Source organism: Scardinius erythrophthalmus (genome assembly GCF_964197995.2).
Source record: "Scardinius erythrophthalmus genome assembly, chromosome: 8".
Lineage (NCBI taxonomy): Eukaryota > Metazoa > Chordata > Actinopteri > Cypriniformes > Leuciscidae > Scardinius > Scardinius erythrophthalmus.
The window spans coordinates 6,724,978-6,743,272 of NC_138228.1; the positions used below are offsets into that span (position 1 = coordinate 6,724,978).

Genomic DNA, 18,295 nt, shown 5'->3' on the forward strand with positions numbered 1-18,295 from the left:
TAATCTTTTTAAGTTATCTTGAAGCCCGTTTGGCCCCTTGGTTGAGAACCTCTAGTTTAAAGGGTATAGTTCACCCAAAAATGAAAATTCTGTCATCATTTACTCACCTTTTTTGTCCTAACAATGAAAGCCAATGGGGTCCAATGTTGTTTTGGACCCCACTGACTTTCATTGTTTAGACAAAAACAGTTCTTCGAATTTGTGCTCAGCATAAGAAAGTCACAGAGGTTTGGAAGAACATGAGTAAATGAAAGCAGAATTTTCTACAGAAATATTTCTTGAAGTATATCATAAATAGTCGATAGAAGTGACCAAACGTTTACCGATCCAATTTTTTTTTTTTTTTTGTGCCAAAATATTTTAGATTCTCTCATTTCACATCTCTCAGAAGCCCAAGTGGTCTACGGATCTCTCAAGAGCTGTTCTCTTGACTCAAAAGTGTACTTCTCTCAAATTAAAGACATTTATATTGCCATGTTGTAAATCTGAATAATGAATTTGCATTCGGACAGAATGAAAACGACTTTACACGCCAATTTTACGCTAAGCTTTGAGATCTATGCTCCCGAAGAGTGTAAAGTGACCAGCAGATTTTTTTTTTCATGAAAAAGTGCCATGTTCACTATAACACCTTAAGTCAAAGCAGGCTAACAGATGTTTTTGGGTGGGAGCAATGACATATAGGTATGAAACTACGTGATAAATCGTCAGCTGCCAAGAGTGACATACTGGTTCGATTTCAAACACTACATTACTTGTTACTGCAAAGCATTGGGGATGGGGATAATAACTTGCGCACAAATGTAAGTTAGTATAGCATCAACATAAGGATCCATGTAAAAATGTATAGAACACACGGACAAAATAATAATAATTTTTAAGAAACATCTATTTCCAGTAAAATTCCCAAAGACAAGCATTGTATATTGCACCACCCAAGTGTGTAATGTTTCATTGCCATTGATCTTTAAAGATCACACAGACATTTGTATTGTGAATGTAGTTATGTATTGATTGAAAGTGTTCCAAAATTCTTCTTTCAATAGAAACATCGTGTCTTATTTAAATTTATGCTGAATGTTTGAAAGCGGGACATTTACTTTTTCGTGATATTGACGGACAATGACTTTGATCACAAAGTTGTACAATTGTGTTTGTAAGGAAAGGTAATGAACGACATTTAATGTTTTTACATTCTGCTTTTTTTTTTTTTTTTTTTACCAGAATGCATTACAATTCTTTTTTTTTTATATATATATATATATTGTATTTGCACAGAATGTGGCAATGGTTTGAATGAAAGTGTCTGGGGATGAATGTTCTCCTGACATTTCTGTAGCAAGTACCAACTGAATGGTTTAGTTAAAGCCTCTGAGCTAGATTTCGTGACTTAAAGGGTTTTGCGGGAAATCAAATGTAATCTTGTAGCCTTTTTGTGACTAAAACACGTGAACAAAGAGCAAACCTCACATGCATGTCTGCTCTGGTGAACTACACCTAAAGTCGCAAGCCACTGTATATCGAATGGTCTTCTGTGCAACAGTCCACTGCAAGGGTATGTCTCCACTGTGCTTATTAATATCTACAGAGGTCCCCTAATATATAAATATATATATATCAATCACACAAACACAAAACACTTACTGAACATATTTCAAGCACAGAAAAAGAAGAAGAAAAAAACATGTATTTGTAATAATAAACATATACTCAGACCTCTGTTTGAAAATCACATTCAAGATATCATGCAAAAATCATTTAAACTGTAAGCAAATTTTACATCATCTGATTATTATCACTAGCGTGCCGTTTTACAGAGTAGACAATGTGAAAACTTCACTGTACATCAGCTGCTACCTACAAGCGGTAGATTTAGTTACGTATATAGATAGTCGTATAGTCACATATTTCAGTGCTGACTCAGACATAAGAGTTGCTGGACTGCAGTAGTCTGTTACACTCTTAAACGCTCAGATACATTCTTTATAATGGCGCACCAAGATGCTCTGATCTATTGTAAGTTAATGTCTTGTAAACTTTAATGTAAAGGTGTATTTGTACATTTTGCTGCCAATGTAAAGAAAAAAAACCTGTTGTGAAATGTATTTTTTGTATTATACATCACTACTGTTTTGTTGTTTTTATTATATTGTACATAAAAGCACTTTAATTTTAATTTTTTAAATAAAAGAAATAAACCCACTGATTTTTACTGATTCAACATCATTCGGGTCAATTACAGTTTTGAAACTTGTCTTGCAACCTAAAGTTTTGAGTCGAGTGGCATCAAATTATATATGATTAATGAAAAGATATAGGCCTACTGTAATATCTCATAAACACCTACCACTAACGGTCAGCTTATACATTTTATGGACACTTTAGGTTTCATAGGCTCTCTTTTATGTAAATATCTTTACAAATACAGTACCGGTTAAAAGTTTGGAAACATTACTATTTTTAATGTTTTTAAAGAAGTCTCTTATGCTCATCAAGCCTGCATTTATTTGACTAAAAATAAATATTGTGAAATATTATTAACATTTTAAATAATAGTTTTCATGCTTTTAAAATGTAATTTATTTCTGTGATGCAAATCTCAATTTTCAGCATCATTACTCCAGTCTTCAGTGTCACATGATCCTTCAGAAATCATTCTAATTATGCTGATTTATTGTCGATGTTGGAAACAGTTTTGCTGCTTAATGTTTTTTTTTTTACCACCTGTGATAGTTTTTTCAGGATCCTTTGATGAATAAAACGTAAAACAGCATTTATTTAAAATAGAAATATTTTGTAACAATATACACAGTTCAAAAGTTTAGGGTCAGTATATTTTTTAAAAGAAATACTTTTATTCGGCAAGGATGTGTTAAATTGATAAAAAGTGATAGTAAAGATTTATATTTTTAGAAAGATTTATATTTTGAATAAATGCAGTTCTTTTTAACATTTTATTCATCAAAGAATTTAAAAAAAAAATAACTATCACAGGTTCCAAAAAAAATATTAAGCAGCACAACTGTTCCCAACATCGATAATAAATCAGCATATTAGAATGATTTTTGAAGGATCATGCAACACTGAAGGCTGGAGTAATGCCTGATGAAAATTTAGCTTTGCATCAGAAATAAATTACATTTTATAGCACATTAAAATAGAAAACCATCATTTTAAATTGTAATAATATTTCACAATATTACTTTTTTTTCTGTATTTTTGATCAAATAAATGCATGCTTGATGAGCATAAGAGACTTTTTTCAAAAACAAACAAAAAAAATAGTAATGTTTCCAAACTTTTGAGGGACTGTCGCCTATATAAATCTCACTTTTCAAAGGAGTGAGCCAAGTGCTCACGAGTTTGACCGTATAATGCTGCCATCGTGTGGCAATTGTCGGTATATAAACGACTCATCCTTGAATATAGCCGTAATCGTTGTGGTCATCACCACTATCTGTTTCTTCCAGGTTAAATGAAGTATCACACAATAGCTGACATAGTTACAACAACACGATACTCAAATCCAGTTATGTAAATAATTAAGTTCCTCTGGATAATCCCCCTTTATGCGCGTGTTATTTGACGCAGGCTAAAAGTTAACTATGACAGAATGTAAACACTTGAGTTAGTTTAAGGTGCGGTGCCCTGTTTGCAGAATGACACAGCCAGAGAGACAATGAAAAATAATAACAAATTTCATAGGCTACCTTTTTATTCAGGCTACTTTTTGATTTATTTAACCTGCTTACTCTTTAATCAGTTTATAATTCAGAGAAAATGTCATTGAATTGTATGGAATACGAGTGTGGTTATGTGTCGTGGTGGACATTACCAAACAAAGGAAGGCAAATGTCCATCAGCAGATAAAGAGCAGTCCACACCTGAAAGGGAAATAAAGTAGCGCCCTCGACAGCATGAACCCACCGCGCGCACTGGCGTCTGGCGCGCGACAGAGCTACGTCAACGTGACCGCGTTTTCTGATGTCATTTTGGTGATGATGTTTGCTAATTTATTTTTCGATAATTTTATTATAGTCGTTACTAAATTTAATAGCAAAATAAGCCAAATTTCTATTAGAAAAATAATTACGTGGCACAGTAAAATCTGGCAGTAGTCTACACACACACACACACACACACACACACACACACACACACAGATATATATATATATATAATATATGATCAATTATGACAGCATATGTTTTTGCATTGCTTTAACTCAACTTTTTATATAAGTTATGCAAGAATCAACTCAAAAAATGACATGACTTGTTGAAATGACAAACATCCAAGTTTATTGTGTTTAAAAATGTAAGGCATGCAGCAACTTTTTACATATACTATATACGCTGTTTTCTTCTTTGGTTGATAGAAAGCATAATATATATATATATATATATATTATTAATACTATATTTTTTTTAAGCACTTAGTTGCAGAGGTGTAAAGTCCAGGTTCAGAAAGCAAAAGTCCTCATCTGTATTTTGTTCCAGTCACCAGGATTTGCTAATTAGCACAGTTTTCCAGCCAGGAGATGAACTAATTAGTGAAATCAGCTGGCTGAGGTCATGGGTGGAATAAACATATGGCAGGACCTTTTACTTTCTGACCCCTGGACTTTACACCTCTGCTTTAGTTCCCCAGACTGAGAGACCAATGTAAATATGGGCTGGTTCTCAGATTGTTGTGCACTTTTACAGCACGCCTACCTCCACGGGTATCCAATGACACACTAACTCGAGTTTAACTTGTTACACGCGAGATAATGAGCGATCATCCAATCACGCATGCTTCATCTATCTAACCTGCCTCTAGTTTCAGCCGAGGTGTCCGCGCGCACCTGTTGGTGAATGATGTACAGTAGTAGGCTGCATGTAAACGCTCATTCCTCCTAACACTTTCGTCGTTTTATCACTTTCACATAAGTTATTTGGAGCGTTGTCGTTGTACACGGGTGTATTTTAAATAAGCGTTTTCTTGTCCTCGTCAAGTGAAAAGATGAACCAAACTGACCTTCGGAGACTTTTCGCAGCATGTGATGGGAATAAGTCAGGAAGAGTCGAATACGAGGACTTCACTACTGTTTGCCGAGAGCTCAATGTCCCTGCGGACGAGATCAGGACTTTATTCAACAAGTTCGATCTGGATGGAGACGGATACATTAATTTCAACGACTTTTCGTCAAGCTTTCACGAAGTTTCCGAAGCCCTCAATCTTGCTTTGTTGGGAAACAGTTTGCAAAGTCAGAGAAGCGCTTGGGATGAGTTTGAAAACACATTAGACGGAGATGTGGCCTTTTATTTAGGAAGGTAGGCTTATGTTTTGACTTGTGAAGTTCAGATTCACTAATTTTGTTAAACTTTTACTTGCGCCATTATTAAGATGCACGAGACAATATAGGCTAATTTGCCTACGTTATAAACGTATGTTTAAACTAGTTTAGTTTAGCCTACTTTCTAGTTTTTAAGGTAGTTTAAGTTCTTAAAAATATCGTGTGTGTTTGTGTGGACTTGTGCAATTTGTGAGGCCCGCTTTGAGTTTTAGACCAGTGAGGACAAAGAGTAAGGTGAAGACATTTTGGCTGGTTCTCACTTTCTGAGAGCTCTTTAAAGGCTTGTTTGAGGGTCAAGACTTGGTTTTAGGGATACGGTTATAATTGGGTTTGGGGTAAGGGTTCAGTTTAGGCACTTGTGATGGGGTTATGGTAAGGAGCTAGAGAATGCATTTTGTCAATGAATCTCCTCACAAAGATGGATGTAACAATGTTTGTGTTTGTTTGGGTGTGTGCGCGCGAGTACGTACATACGTTCCCAGAAGTTAGTTAAATCTGACTATGTGTGTATGTATATATATATATATATATATATATATATATCAATTTATATATTTATTTTATTATTATAATTTAATTTTAATATTATTTTATTATTATTATTATTATTATTATTATAGTTTTTTTTTTTTTTTTTTCTGTTTATAGCCAGTGGTGGAAATGGCCAATATATATTTTAGATTTTGGACCATAGATGCAGAAAATCCTACTATTTATTCATGAAAATTCACTCCCTGGACTCGGCTGGATATAAAAACAATAGTCTATGGTTTCTATCTGCCCATAACTAAGTAAATTTGTGTATACACAGAAGATTCTTAATGTTTTTCATCTGCATTTTGTAAAGTCTTTCGTTTTGTAATTTTTTTTTTTTTTTTTTTTTTGCTGCCAATACCTGTCTTGACAACTGGCTTCATCCATCCACATAAGATGTGCTCATTCAGTCCTTGTGCTATTGCTGTTCCCACTTCCCCCCCCCCCCCCCCCTTGTCTGCAGGCAGTGTGATGCAGTGAGCGAGCTGTATGAACAAATCCACTCCACGTCAGATGAGCTGTTACTGCAGCAATATGAGGATGTCATCAAAGCCTTTGTGGCCGAGAGCAAAGAACACCGGATGGAGAGTGAACAACTCGAGACCAGTCTTCGAAGGTGAGAGGAGCATTTCCAGGATTCAGCCGGGATGCTGTGCTGATTCAAAACAGGTTTTACAACAGCTGGTTTGGCCCTTTCAAATTGTTATTGCCAAGGCTGATGAGATATTCTGAAGGACAATAGTAGTTGTACCTCGATATAATTTCATGTCCCTTTACACGTTTTAAAGAATTTTTCTTTAGCATTTTAATTGTTCATTATTTAAAGCTTGTCATTCTGAGGCCCCTTGGAAGTTTTCTGAAGCTCTCTAGTGGGAGTAAGACTATCACAGAATTTAAACCGTGCACAATTGTAGTAAGTACAAGAAGATTGTGCTGTTCTGTATCAGATTAATGAATCACTAATATTGTTGTGAACTTCTTATCTACTTCATCATTTGGTGGACAAACACTGGCCTTTTTTTTTTTTTTTTTTTTTTTTTTTTTTGTCCAGGAAGTGTTTTTTGGTTCTGTAAGCAGCATATAATGGATTCAGGTTCTAAAGCTTACATTATTAAAATGAAGAAAATCTCTTCCATTCTTAAGGAGGAAATTGAAAATTAGTGCAGAGTTACTAAGCTTGTCCTTCTCCTTGTATTTCTCAAGAATTTGAGAGTAGGTGTGGACACAGTTTGAGTGCTCTGTTTTCTCAGTGAAACACAGTCCAGGCCTTTTACTGTGTGTTTAGCATAAGGCTGTTTGTTTCACCTCCGGTCCTCCTTACAAAGTTGCGGCTTGTTTTCTCAAGAGTCCCACCTTCATTCCTCCCTTCCCTTTCGTCAGAGGTTTGCTCAACTGCACCCACTTGATGATTATAAGACAGTGTAGCTTAAAGGAGTAATTCATCTCTCCAGTACTAGCTCCTCTAGGGAACGTTTCTTTTGAGACCGGTGCACTTGGTCTTAGGAAACTCTTTAATGCATCCAAGACCGGTTGTTTCAAACTGCTTTCTGGAGACTTTAAAGTTGCCATTTGGTTCTAAAAAGTTCAGGCAATGCCTTTTGCTTTTTTGATGTCAACAGGACAGAGGAACTGACCAGCTGTCAGTTAGAAGAGCTGGAGGAGGACGTGCAGCAGCAACTGGCCCGCACAGAAGAAAGGGTCAGAGAAGAGGTGAGAAGTCAGACACGTTTGATATTCAGTGACTATTTTTATTATTATGACTTGCCACATTTATGTACAATAGTTTGAAAAATGCTGGCAGGGAAAGAATTAATATTCAAACAAGTTTCAGCATCTGAAACATGGCATTTCATGGCCCCCAGAATATTTTGTTGTATGAATATCTAAATATATGCTAACTATTAAAAGAAAGAACTCTGCTTTAAAAAAACCCAAAAAGTTTTATTCTAGCTTGATGCATTTTTATTTTTTATTTTTATCAAAACTTGAATATAAGTTTCATCCCGGCCAAAATTTGCCCCTTGGCCTCTGTCCATCATGGTCTCCTAATCATCCCCATATACTGATTGGCTTCATCACTGTCTCCTCTCCACCAGTAAGCTGGTGTGTGTTCTGGCGCAATATGTCTGCCGTCGCATCATCCAGGTGGATGCTGCATATTGGGGGGGGGGAAGAGTTAATGTAACATTTTTACATGCAGATTAATTAAAAGTAGGTCATGCTTTTCTGAATTCTTAATGATATTCAAATGTGTTGTAGACTAAAGGGATACTATGTAATTTTGGGTATATATCTAACTTTGTATTTTTGTAATTCGTTTTTTGTCATGAAGATCGCCACATATGCTGACATGGCATTAAATAAAACTATAGCGATACTGTCATTTTTACAAAACTGCATGCACATTGTGTAAAAACATTGTTTTTGTTGTGCTTCGGCTCTGCGTGACTGCAGATTAACATGAGCCTGCACAATAGAAAATGCTTTACAATGAACTCTATCAGTTCAATAGTTCCTTACTCGCCTGTTGAGTAATAAAAACGCCACCTCCACGTCACTTTAACATTTCAAATCTTTCAGTTCTCAATCTCTGAAAAGCCAAGCCAGTGTTGATTCTGGTTTATTTCCTGTGTTAGTTCCATGTTAGGTCTGAAATACAAACGCTTATAATTGGCTTACCATAGTGAAACGGGTTAAGACAAAAACATGTTTTGGAAGGATTGTTGTATTTACTCACTATTTAAACTGTTAATTTTGAACAAAAAAGTTACTAACTACTACAGTATGTATATATATTTTTTAAAATGGCATTAGTTACTATAACCAGGGTTCATACATGTAAATGTGTATTTATTCTGTCTTGCTGAGTGGAAAAGAGGGATTTTGGGTTTAGCTTCTTGCTCAGTGGTTCACCTTTATTCTTGTAGCCCAGTGAGCTTTTTAACAGGAAGGCCAGCCTGACTCTGTGCACAAAGGCTTCTCTATGAGAGCTTGTAAATGCCTCTTTATTAGGCCTGTGCATATAAGGAAAACACTCTTCTTGGGTTTCATGCATACAGGAGCAGAAGAAATTGGATGAATCCATTGCTATGCTCCAAATCAAGCATGAGAATGAGCTGGCAGACCTGCAAACAACAATCGAGAGGCTCACAAAGGTGAGAATGTGGGATTCTCATTCGAATGCATGTGGGTTTGTCGATATTTTGTGTGTAACTTGCATTGTTTCTTACGTTCTCTAATTTTAGCAGTATCAAGAGGAGTCGAAATTAAACAGCCCCAGAGAAGATGTCATCAAATTGAGAGCACAGATTAGAGCTCTGATGCAGGTATGAATCAGATTCTACTACCACATGCAGTGCCCTTCAGAAATGTTTGAACCTTAGGGGAGAGTAAGGTAAAGTCTGCCAGTTTTGATCTAAAATGATTGTTCACCCAAAAAATAAATTCTCACCATCACTCTATTCTGAAACTGTATGACTGTCTTCTGTGGATAAAATATATTTTGAGAAATTACTTTTTTTTTTCTTCATTAAAAATTTTCGACTTTTTTTATTTTGAAAACTTGAGACGTCTTGGTGAACTATCACATAAGGCCATAGAAATAGAATATGGGAATGATTTACACTTCAAATAAAAATGTAACAAAACAAAGGTACTTTTTAAATGCAGTATGATGCAAATGTCATACTTTGATATTAAATGCAAATGTCAAATTATGAACCATTTTGTTAGAGGCACCACATCTTATCCACTGACACATCTTAGTCCAATCTGTCTGAATTTGGTGGGGCAGATGACCCTTTATTCTGTATTTGCACCCTAAATGCCAAATTGATAAATGTATGACCTCTACAGCTTTCATTTGTTTCTCTGCAGGAGAATGAGGAGCTGAGGAGTTCTCTTATGAAAGCCAAGATGAATGTCTCAGTTCTCCAGGTTGAGTTGGACGGACTGAAGAATGCCTTCACTGACCAGAAACTCCAACACGAGAGGTGAGAATACTGATGCTTCAGACTGGGTTTGTGTATGTAAAGATGATTGCTGCCATTGGTTCTCACATACAGCCTGCATAAATGTGAGTTTTTGTTTTATTTTTCCTTCTCAGAGAAAGTGATGACCTTAAGAAGATGGTGATGGAGTATCAGTCTTATTCCAGTCATATAGAAATCCTCCAGTTAGTCAATTCAGTTGTTCTCTGTAATGGTCAAATGAATCAAAATATTGTAATGAAGAAATGGATTTCTTGCTTGTTTTGATATGAAAGGTTTGACTTTTTCAGGGAAGTGAACAAATCGTTGTATGACAGCAATGATGGGCTACGCTCTGCTCTGAGCCAGGAGAACTCCTCTACAAAAAGACGGGTAGCTATATAATGGTTTTTTTTATTTGAGTTGGTACTGCATTTATAACCATGATCAAATATTTGGATTTCCATCATAAAGGATATCAGCATTGTTTCTGGAATGCATTTCAATGTACACAATAACTATCCTCATTAAAATGTTTGCTCTTCTGTAGCTCTCACCAAAAAATGAAATTCCTCCTAGGAAGATGAAACCAATTCGACAGAGTACAATGAATCAGAGCGGGTAATTATGCCCTCTATTGTTTGCTCAGTATATTATTCTGTCAAGGTACAACTGCAACAAATGCAGAGTAAACATTCAAGATGCTTTGTTTAGGCCTGTGTGTTTATATTATACTATATTAATTATATTATTATTTTTTTCTATGGAGGACTAAATGTCTATTTTTAACTTTTTTTTTTTTTTTTTTTTTTTAGTTTTACTAATGAAGAGGATACTATGTCCTTGGTCAAGTGCTGGGCTGATAAATATTTGGACAGTGGCGTTTCCCTTCAGACGGACCCTGAGCCGATGTCAGCCAGCGATTATGACAGTGATGACAGCCATAATTCAGTGGAGACAGTGCATCATAGTTACTCTTCTATTCCATCTGAACTGGAGGCAAGTCTTCAGCTTTCACTAGTTTTCACACTATACGTGTTGTGTATCTGTATAATTCCTATCTAGGTAAATGACTAATGTTTTTGTAGGTGTCGGAACTGAAGTCTGAAGCTTTGGGATCTGTGCCTCGCAGCAGAGTTGGCTCAATATCCTCACTTCGGCGACGCTTATCTGCTTTTCCTGTCAAGGTAGTTCTTGCTTACTCCCTAGTTTTTAAACATCTTTGAAGTAGACAATGTTTTATTTAGTAAGCTTACTTAAGGATTTGATTAGTAAGGTTTTACAAGAAAGTTTTAGGATCATATGTAAATGTAATACATCTTGTGTAATCTTAAAACTGCTGTTTTTTTTAAATAAATTGTATTTGTGCAACTCTTGTGTAACTTGTAACTCGACCCTTGCCATGAAAATAGCCTCAGCTGCTGACATAACATTCAGCTCTACTACTACATACAGTAGTTTTGATAAACTATAAAGGCCCAAAGTGTTTTTGTAAAGTTATGGGCCAGTTAGCAAGTAACTTAATTCCAAGGACTATTTTTAGTAGCATTTGGATCTTGTGTATGATCAAATGCTGTTTAATCATATCTTCAGGGATCTGGGGGCCTCAATATCACATAAAACAATTTAAAATAAGACATAAGACTATATATATATATATATATATATATATATATATATATATATATATATATATATATATATATATATATATATATATATATATATATATATATATATATATATATAAAAAATAATAATAAATTATAATTTTTTTTCTTTAACTTGAGAAACTTTGATATGATAAATTAAATTTAGATATGATATTTGATCTTAAGTTTCATTTCAATACCTGGCATGACTTTACAATAATACTTATAACTCTAAGCATTTGTATGCATCCTATGAGTATTCATTTTTGTAGTTATGGCAAGCTCAAATATTTTATTGGCTATAAAATGGTTAATTTAATCTTATCTAGTAAATGATGGCACTATAAAACTGGTAAAAAGTAAAAAAGGTTGAGAAGCACTGTGATGGACTTTGTACATTGGTTCTCTATAGCAAACTGAAGACGACTTGCATGACACAGATCTTGATCCAGTGTATCGTCTGGTGTTGGCTGGGGATGCTGGGTCAGGAAAATCCAGCTTTTTACTACGGTTGAGTCTTAACGAATTCAGAGGAGATATGCAAACCACTCTTGGTGAGAACATGCAACCACGCTATTTTTGAATGAGCTTTAATGTTACCATATGAATACAATATGATGATAGAATCCAAAGAGCTCAAAATTTGTTCTTGCAGGGGTTGATTTTCAAATCAAGAAGATGCTTGTAGATGGAGAGAAAACAAACCTTCAGATCTGGGACACTGCTGGACAGGAAAGGTAAAGTAGTATGTCTGATTTAAGAACCAACTACATGGATAGTTAAAATTATGATTAAGTTACATATGAATTAAGGTGCACAGATACTAAATTTATCTGCTGGTACACAATGCCGGCCCTCCCTATATGCAAAGTACACAAGTTGTGTAAGGCCCCTGAACCACCAGGGGGCCCCTTGCTCTCAAAGATGACTTGATGACTAGGGATGCATTTAATAGAATTTGTTTCTGTTTTGATTTTGGCTTCCAATGATTATGAAAACATGATGCCGCATTCAGTCCTCTCCTGTGAAGCAGTGCACTGCCGCCCTTGCGTACCATTCAAATCATCATGTAACATGACTGTCCTAATATACAGTCTCTGGCAGGACTGTATAAAAGCCTATTGAGCTGGTATTGTTTTCACTTTAACAGCCCTAAATTCAACGAGAGATTTTCCTTAAGATTTTTCAAGTGACTGCTTTTGCACTTTATATTCGGCAAAGAATGTATCATGGTTTCATGTGACACTGAAGTCTGGATTAATGATGCTGAAAATTAAGCTTTGCATCACAGGAAAAAATACACATTCATTAATATTAAAATGAAAAATTTACAATTTTAATATTTCACACTATTATGGTTTTACTGTATTTTTGATCAAATCCATGCAGCCTTCGTTAACCTAAGAGACCTTCAAAAACACAATCTTACTTCCCCAAAACTTTTGAATGCTAGTTTATGCTAAAACGTTGTAAACGTTAGTGTTTTGAGTGTGACTTGATTTAATTTTAATTTCTTCAATATCATTTTATTGCATTCTAAGTGAATTTTACATGGTTAAGACTGTCCCGTCTAGCCTGGGAAAACCCAGACAAGTTCCAGCAAATTTAGATTTGCTCTTCAAGTAGTCTGGCAAAGAGCTCATTCAAGCCCATTTGTAATCCGTCGAAATCGTGGCACCAATCAGAAACGTTGAGGCGGGCTTTACACGATGACGATCGCTCTGATTGGTTTTAGGTCTATCCAATTGCGCCCAGAGGCATTTGAGCGACGTCCGTTCAACTTTTAAATGCATTATTATATTCAAATTGCAAACACATAAGGGCAGTCTCCATGAAAGACCCACTGGCAGATGAACGTGCTACTACATTTCTCTCCGAAACGGTAGGAAATTAATTTCGATTTAATAGAGGATTTTAACTGTGACAAGATGATTGACAGGGCAGTTTACGTGACAGGATGCACGCGACAGATCCGTCCGATAAAGATGACGAAGTAGTATGTCCCTTTTTTGCTACACATTCAAAAGTAAATACCTTTTCTTCACAAAAAGAGTACATACTTTTATGGCGTAGTGCAGGGTTCACCAATCCCGGTCCTGGAGGGCCGCTGTCCTGCAGAGTTTAGCTCCAACCAGCTCCAACACACCTGTTTGAAAGTTTCTAGTATGCCTAGTGAGACCTTGATTAGCTGGTTCAGGTGTGTTTAATTGGGGTTGGAGCTAAACTCTGCAGGACAGCGGCCCTCCAGGACCGAGATTGGTGAACCCTGGCGTAGTGTAACTTAGGCGAATTGGGACGCAGCATATGGCTTTACATGATGACGATCGCTCTGATTGGTTTTAGGTCTATCCAATTGCACCCAGAGGCATTTGAGCGACGTCCGTTGGTGACGCCCCTTTGGAAACGAGTTAATGAAGCGTTGCCAGACCATAACTCAGTTACTACTGAGAATGGTCTGGTTTTAACCAGGCTATGTCCCGTCAGTCCTGTTTAACAAATGTGGCATGTTGCCACAGAAAATAAATTGAATCACATGTATAAGCGAACGGGAAACGTGTTTACAGTAAATAATGGAATATTGGCAGGCATGCAGGCCTAGGGTTTAAATGTGAAGCTTGTGTTGGATTCTTTCCCCAGGTTTCACAGACAAGATTTAAGTCTACTTTCAGACTAAAATGCATGTTTGAGCTGTTTTAACTGAAAGTAACTTGCACATCTTAAAATGTATCAATGCCATTGTTTTGTCAAGATGAGCACCAGTAAGGTGTTTTTTTTTTTTTTTTCCTATGGCACTTTTATAAAAGCTACTTAAATGCCCTAATTAAACTAAGGCCTACTCCTGGTTTAATCTAAGCCTTGTCTGTGAAACCGAGCCTTTGTTTGTTATTTGATCTGTAACATAAATATATGTTTGAGGACTTTATTTTACATGAAGGAATTTCTAGTTGTAAAGGGTAATTCCTGTGGGACGTTCAGATTTTAAGCCTTTGATTTGTTGTTGCTGCCTGCTGTTTTAATTGTCTAATGAACCATATGCTGAAGATAAAGTACTGTTCAAATGTTTGGGGTCAGTAAGAGTTTGTTAAAAAAAAAAAAAATGTGCTCACCAAGGCTGGGTTTATTTGATCGATAGTTAAACGATAATATTGTGAAGTTACGTACAATTACATTTAAAAATAAAATAAAAATTATATATATTTTAAAATGTAATTCCTTTTTTAAATACTTTATTATTTTTAAATGCGTCTTAATAAATGAATGCTGCTGAATAAAAGTATTGAGAAAAAAATACTGAAAGTTCTTACTGACCCCTAAACTTTTGAGCTGTAGTGTATGTAGACAATACTTAATTTTCACATTCACTGGACAATCCTTCACATTCATTTTCAAAAAGTTGTTGCTTTTCTCCAGGTTCCGCAGCATTGCTAGGTCATATTTCCGCAAAGCACACGGAGTGCTACTGCTGTACGATGTCACGTCTGAGAGCAGCTTTCTGAATGTTCGTGAATGGGTGGAACAGATTCAGGTACGGTGACAAATTATGACCTTTAAATTTCCTTTATTATTTATAGTCTGAATCCGGTCAATTTTCCCTCACAGGAGTCAACCGATAAGGACATCCCAATGTGTGTAATCGGGAACAAGGTGGATTTGAGGGCAGAGAGGCCAGAGGGAAGCTGTGTGAGCTCTTTCCATGGGGAAAAGCTTGCTATGGTGAGTCTCAGATTTGTGGAAAGAACATATTAATCATCATGTTGTCAATTTGTAACGGCTGCTGTCCATGACAGGCTTATAACGCCCTGTTCTGTGAGGCGAGTGCTAAAGAGGGGACGAACGTCGTCGAGGCCGTTTTACATTTAGCAAGGTAAGATCAGCTCTTTCTCATTCTAAAACTAAGTAAAGATATGAAATGTTTTGAGGTTTCAAATGTCTTCTGAAACATTATCACAGAGAAGTAAAGAAACATGCAAAACTGGGGCGGAGGTCAGAGTCCCAGGTGAATCTGAGTCTTCACAAACGGAGGAAGACGCTGAGCAACTGCTGTGGAGTTTAAATGTCTTAAATTTATTTTAATGTCAGTGCTTTGTAGTAAAGGTAACTTTTTAAAGAATTATTTCACCTTATAAAATGACCTTTATTGGGAAAATGTTAATAAACCATTTTTAAAGAATCAAGTTAGTCACTTTAGCAATTGCCAACTTTTTGTTTTGTAAGTGTCCTTGGTGTTTTAAAGCACTGATCAAATGTATACTTGTACATTTGCCTACAAATGATCAATTCACTTCAGGGTTCAATGTTTATTTAAATGTTTTTTTTATTTGTTATATTTGAATGACTTGTTTGTTGAAGGATGTTCATGTACATGTTTCTAACATTGTGTTAAATAAAAGTTTTAGATTTATTTAGTTTAAATCAACGGTCTGGAAGCCATTCTTCTAATGTTCTGTTAAAAAAAAAAAGCAGCAAACTCTGATTTGAGTTACACTTTATTCAACAATTTTTAGTAATGGAAATATAAAAATACAAGAGTATGTGTTTCTGAGATGGGTCGGTTATTGTTTTTTACATGGTAAATACTGCTGAGGAAAAGAGACCTGTGCACAGTAAAGTAAATACCCAGTCAAACTAAATTGATGTTGTACAAAAAAAGGCTTTAAAGGAAAGTACAAACAATGGTACAGCTGAATCCAGAGCAAGAAGAAAAAGATGAATGCCGTCAAATGACACCGACAATAATGATGGCTTAAGATCGTCAGGAGGATTTGATGTCTTCTAACTATTTGGCTTTAGAATCTATTTTTTCGTTGGCTTTCTTTTGCTTCTGTTGCATTATTTCAGCATCTCTAAAAGAGAATACACGGAAAGATAATGGCAGTTAATAGTGTCCCACTACAATGTTAAACTGCAGCACATTTCCATTTCTCTCACTCACAGAAACTAAGCAACAGATTATGAATGAGAGCTTCTTCCAGAGAAGCTGCTTCTAGCTCAAGTTTTGTTACCTCTGCTTTCGGGCAGCGCCAGATAAACCATCGTTTCTCTTGCCCTTGTGCATATCACTTTGCTTCTTGGCATTTTTCTGGCGAGCAAGTTCACGCTGGTTTCCCCCTAAAAGAGGACACAGTGCTGGAATTAAATATCTGATCTGACTGACACAATTTTGTTGAAAAAAATAACTCTTCTACATGTCTTGATTGATAGTTCATACTTATTTTAGTATAATGTCCACCTTCAGGTCATGGTAAACATGTAATCTTTAATGACTTTTTCTAAAATGGAAAATATTTCAAGATGACCATTTACTGAACTGAAGCAATTTAGGATTACTTTATTTTTTGAGAAACGTTTCTCTCAATTGTCATTGTAATAAAATGCAAAACATAATACAATGTTAATAAGAAACATTATTGGTAGATATAGAACGACTTTAAGTTATTTTGCTTGGTTTGGGCGTCTTAATAACTCTCGAGTGTGAGCTCCATATTCTCACTCTATCAGTCACACTAATAGCCGGATGTATCATATGATACAAAACTTGTATTTAAAAATATATATTTTTTAATGGTTCTCTTTTGTGATTCTTATGAGGAAACGACGTTGCCCTTATGAGGAACGCATAACTTGACTCAAAGACGCCTAAGCATTATGATCAATTTATCATATATATATATATATATATACACACACACACCCCAGTGATTGTTTCTGCAGCTCTAACTGAAATTGATTCGGGCAATGATGAAGGGTGTGTGAGCGCAACATTATATAACGTTAGATAGATGCCAACACAACAAACTTTTAAAACTTAGGACAAATATAATGGTATACATATAATTCGGTGTGTTGAACCCTACAAAACACATACAGTCCAATTACATTAACTTTAACTTATATATTACAAAATCCAGACCAGTCGATTTTCCATTGGACTCAATCTGTCAGGCTAACATTCGCTGTGGCCGGATGTCAGAGCTCTCGTTTAACGTTAGGTCTGACAGCGACCAAATATCGCAAAACTGGACCCAAGTAAGATCCGTTTATATACTCACTTGTCATTTTTTTTAATCAGTTTTATCCGATTTTCAGGTGAGCTCACCCCAAGGGCCGCTATCTTATTACCCAACAAACAACCGATGTCTTTACTGTCCGTCGTCAAACTTGCTCTGAAGCATCGGCAGCATCGCGAGATCTTTCGGTACAGGAGGCAATCATTTGATTGGATGCGACATGTGACGTCAGGAACGGTTGTCATAGGTTAAGGGTTAAACTGTATTAAGATTATTTTGGAAGGTTTAAACCAGAGCCGTTAAATAATGGTTTTAACTCAGGTGTATGATAGAAACTAGGAATTGTGGAAAAAAATCTGGAAGCTAATGTTAATAATTCAATAACTTATATTTTGTAAATAAATTTACGACTGTGACAATTAGCGCCTATCATAATCAACTAAACGCTGGATTTTCAAAAGTATGTGAAGTTCACGGCATAGACTTTTTAAAAGACGTTCAAGAGTTTAGTTTTACACACTGGTCTGTTGCAGAGCCATAGAGAGAAAGAGTTGCGACCACTGATCTATATAATGTCATTCTATATAGATCAGTGGTTGCGACACTCTTTGATGTCGCCGCTATGGCTGTCACGTGGTTCATGTAAGCCCCAATAGTTCTAAAACGCTGGCTGTCATGCTCTTCTATGGGACAGACAGCAGCGATTGCATTATTGAACGGTAAATATAAAATAAAACACACACCCAAGTACTTTTTCAGCTGTTATTGCATTATTGCATTTTGTTAATGTCAGTT

The 18,295-nt window shown here is 35.8% G+C and overlaps 2 protein-coding genes across 2 annotated transcripts; one reads left to right on the forward strand and one right to left on the reverse strand.

Moving 5' to 3' along the window:
- The first annotated feature begins 4,570 nt into the window (after positions 1-4,570).
- Positions 4,571-16,036, forward strand: rasef2 (RAS and EF-hand domain containing 2). The gene is made up of 17 exons (XM_081372913.1): positions 4,571-5,315; positions 6,336-6,488; positions 7,492-7,582; positions 8,932-9,027; positions 9,118-9,198; positions 9,749-9,864; positions 9,978-10,046; positions 10,152-10,233; positions 10,391-10,461; positions 10,656-10,839; positions 10,929-11,027; positions 11,905-12,046; positions 12,148-12,229; positions 14,904-15,018; positions 15,093-15,206; positions 15,281-15,357; positions 15,444-16,036. The coding sequence occupies exons 1-17, from the start codon at positions 5,005-5,007 to the stop codon at positions 15,544-15,546; spliced, it is 1,986 nt and encodes a 661-aa protein (XP_081229039.1). The 5' UTR covers positions 4,571-5,004; the 3' UTR covers positions 15,547-16,036.
- Positions 15,823-17,658, reverse strand: serf2a (small EDRK-rich factor 2a). The gene is made up of 3 exons (XM_081372914.1): positions 17,543-17,658; positions 16,496-16,601; positions 15,823-16,336 (listed from the first exon to the last, which is right to left on the reverse strand). The coding sequence occupies exons 1-3, from the start codon at positions 17,547-17,549 to the stop codon at positions 16,270-16,272; spliced, it is 180 nt and encodes a 59-aa protein (XP_081229040.1). The 5' UTR covers positions 17,550-17,658; the 3' UTR covers positions 15,823-16,269.
- Between the last annotated feature and the right edge of the window lie 637 nt (positions 17,659-18,295).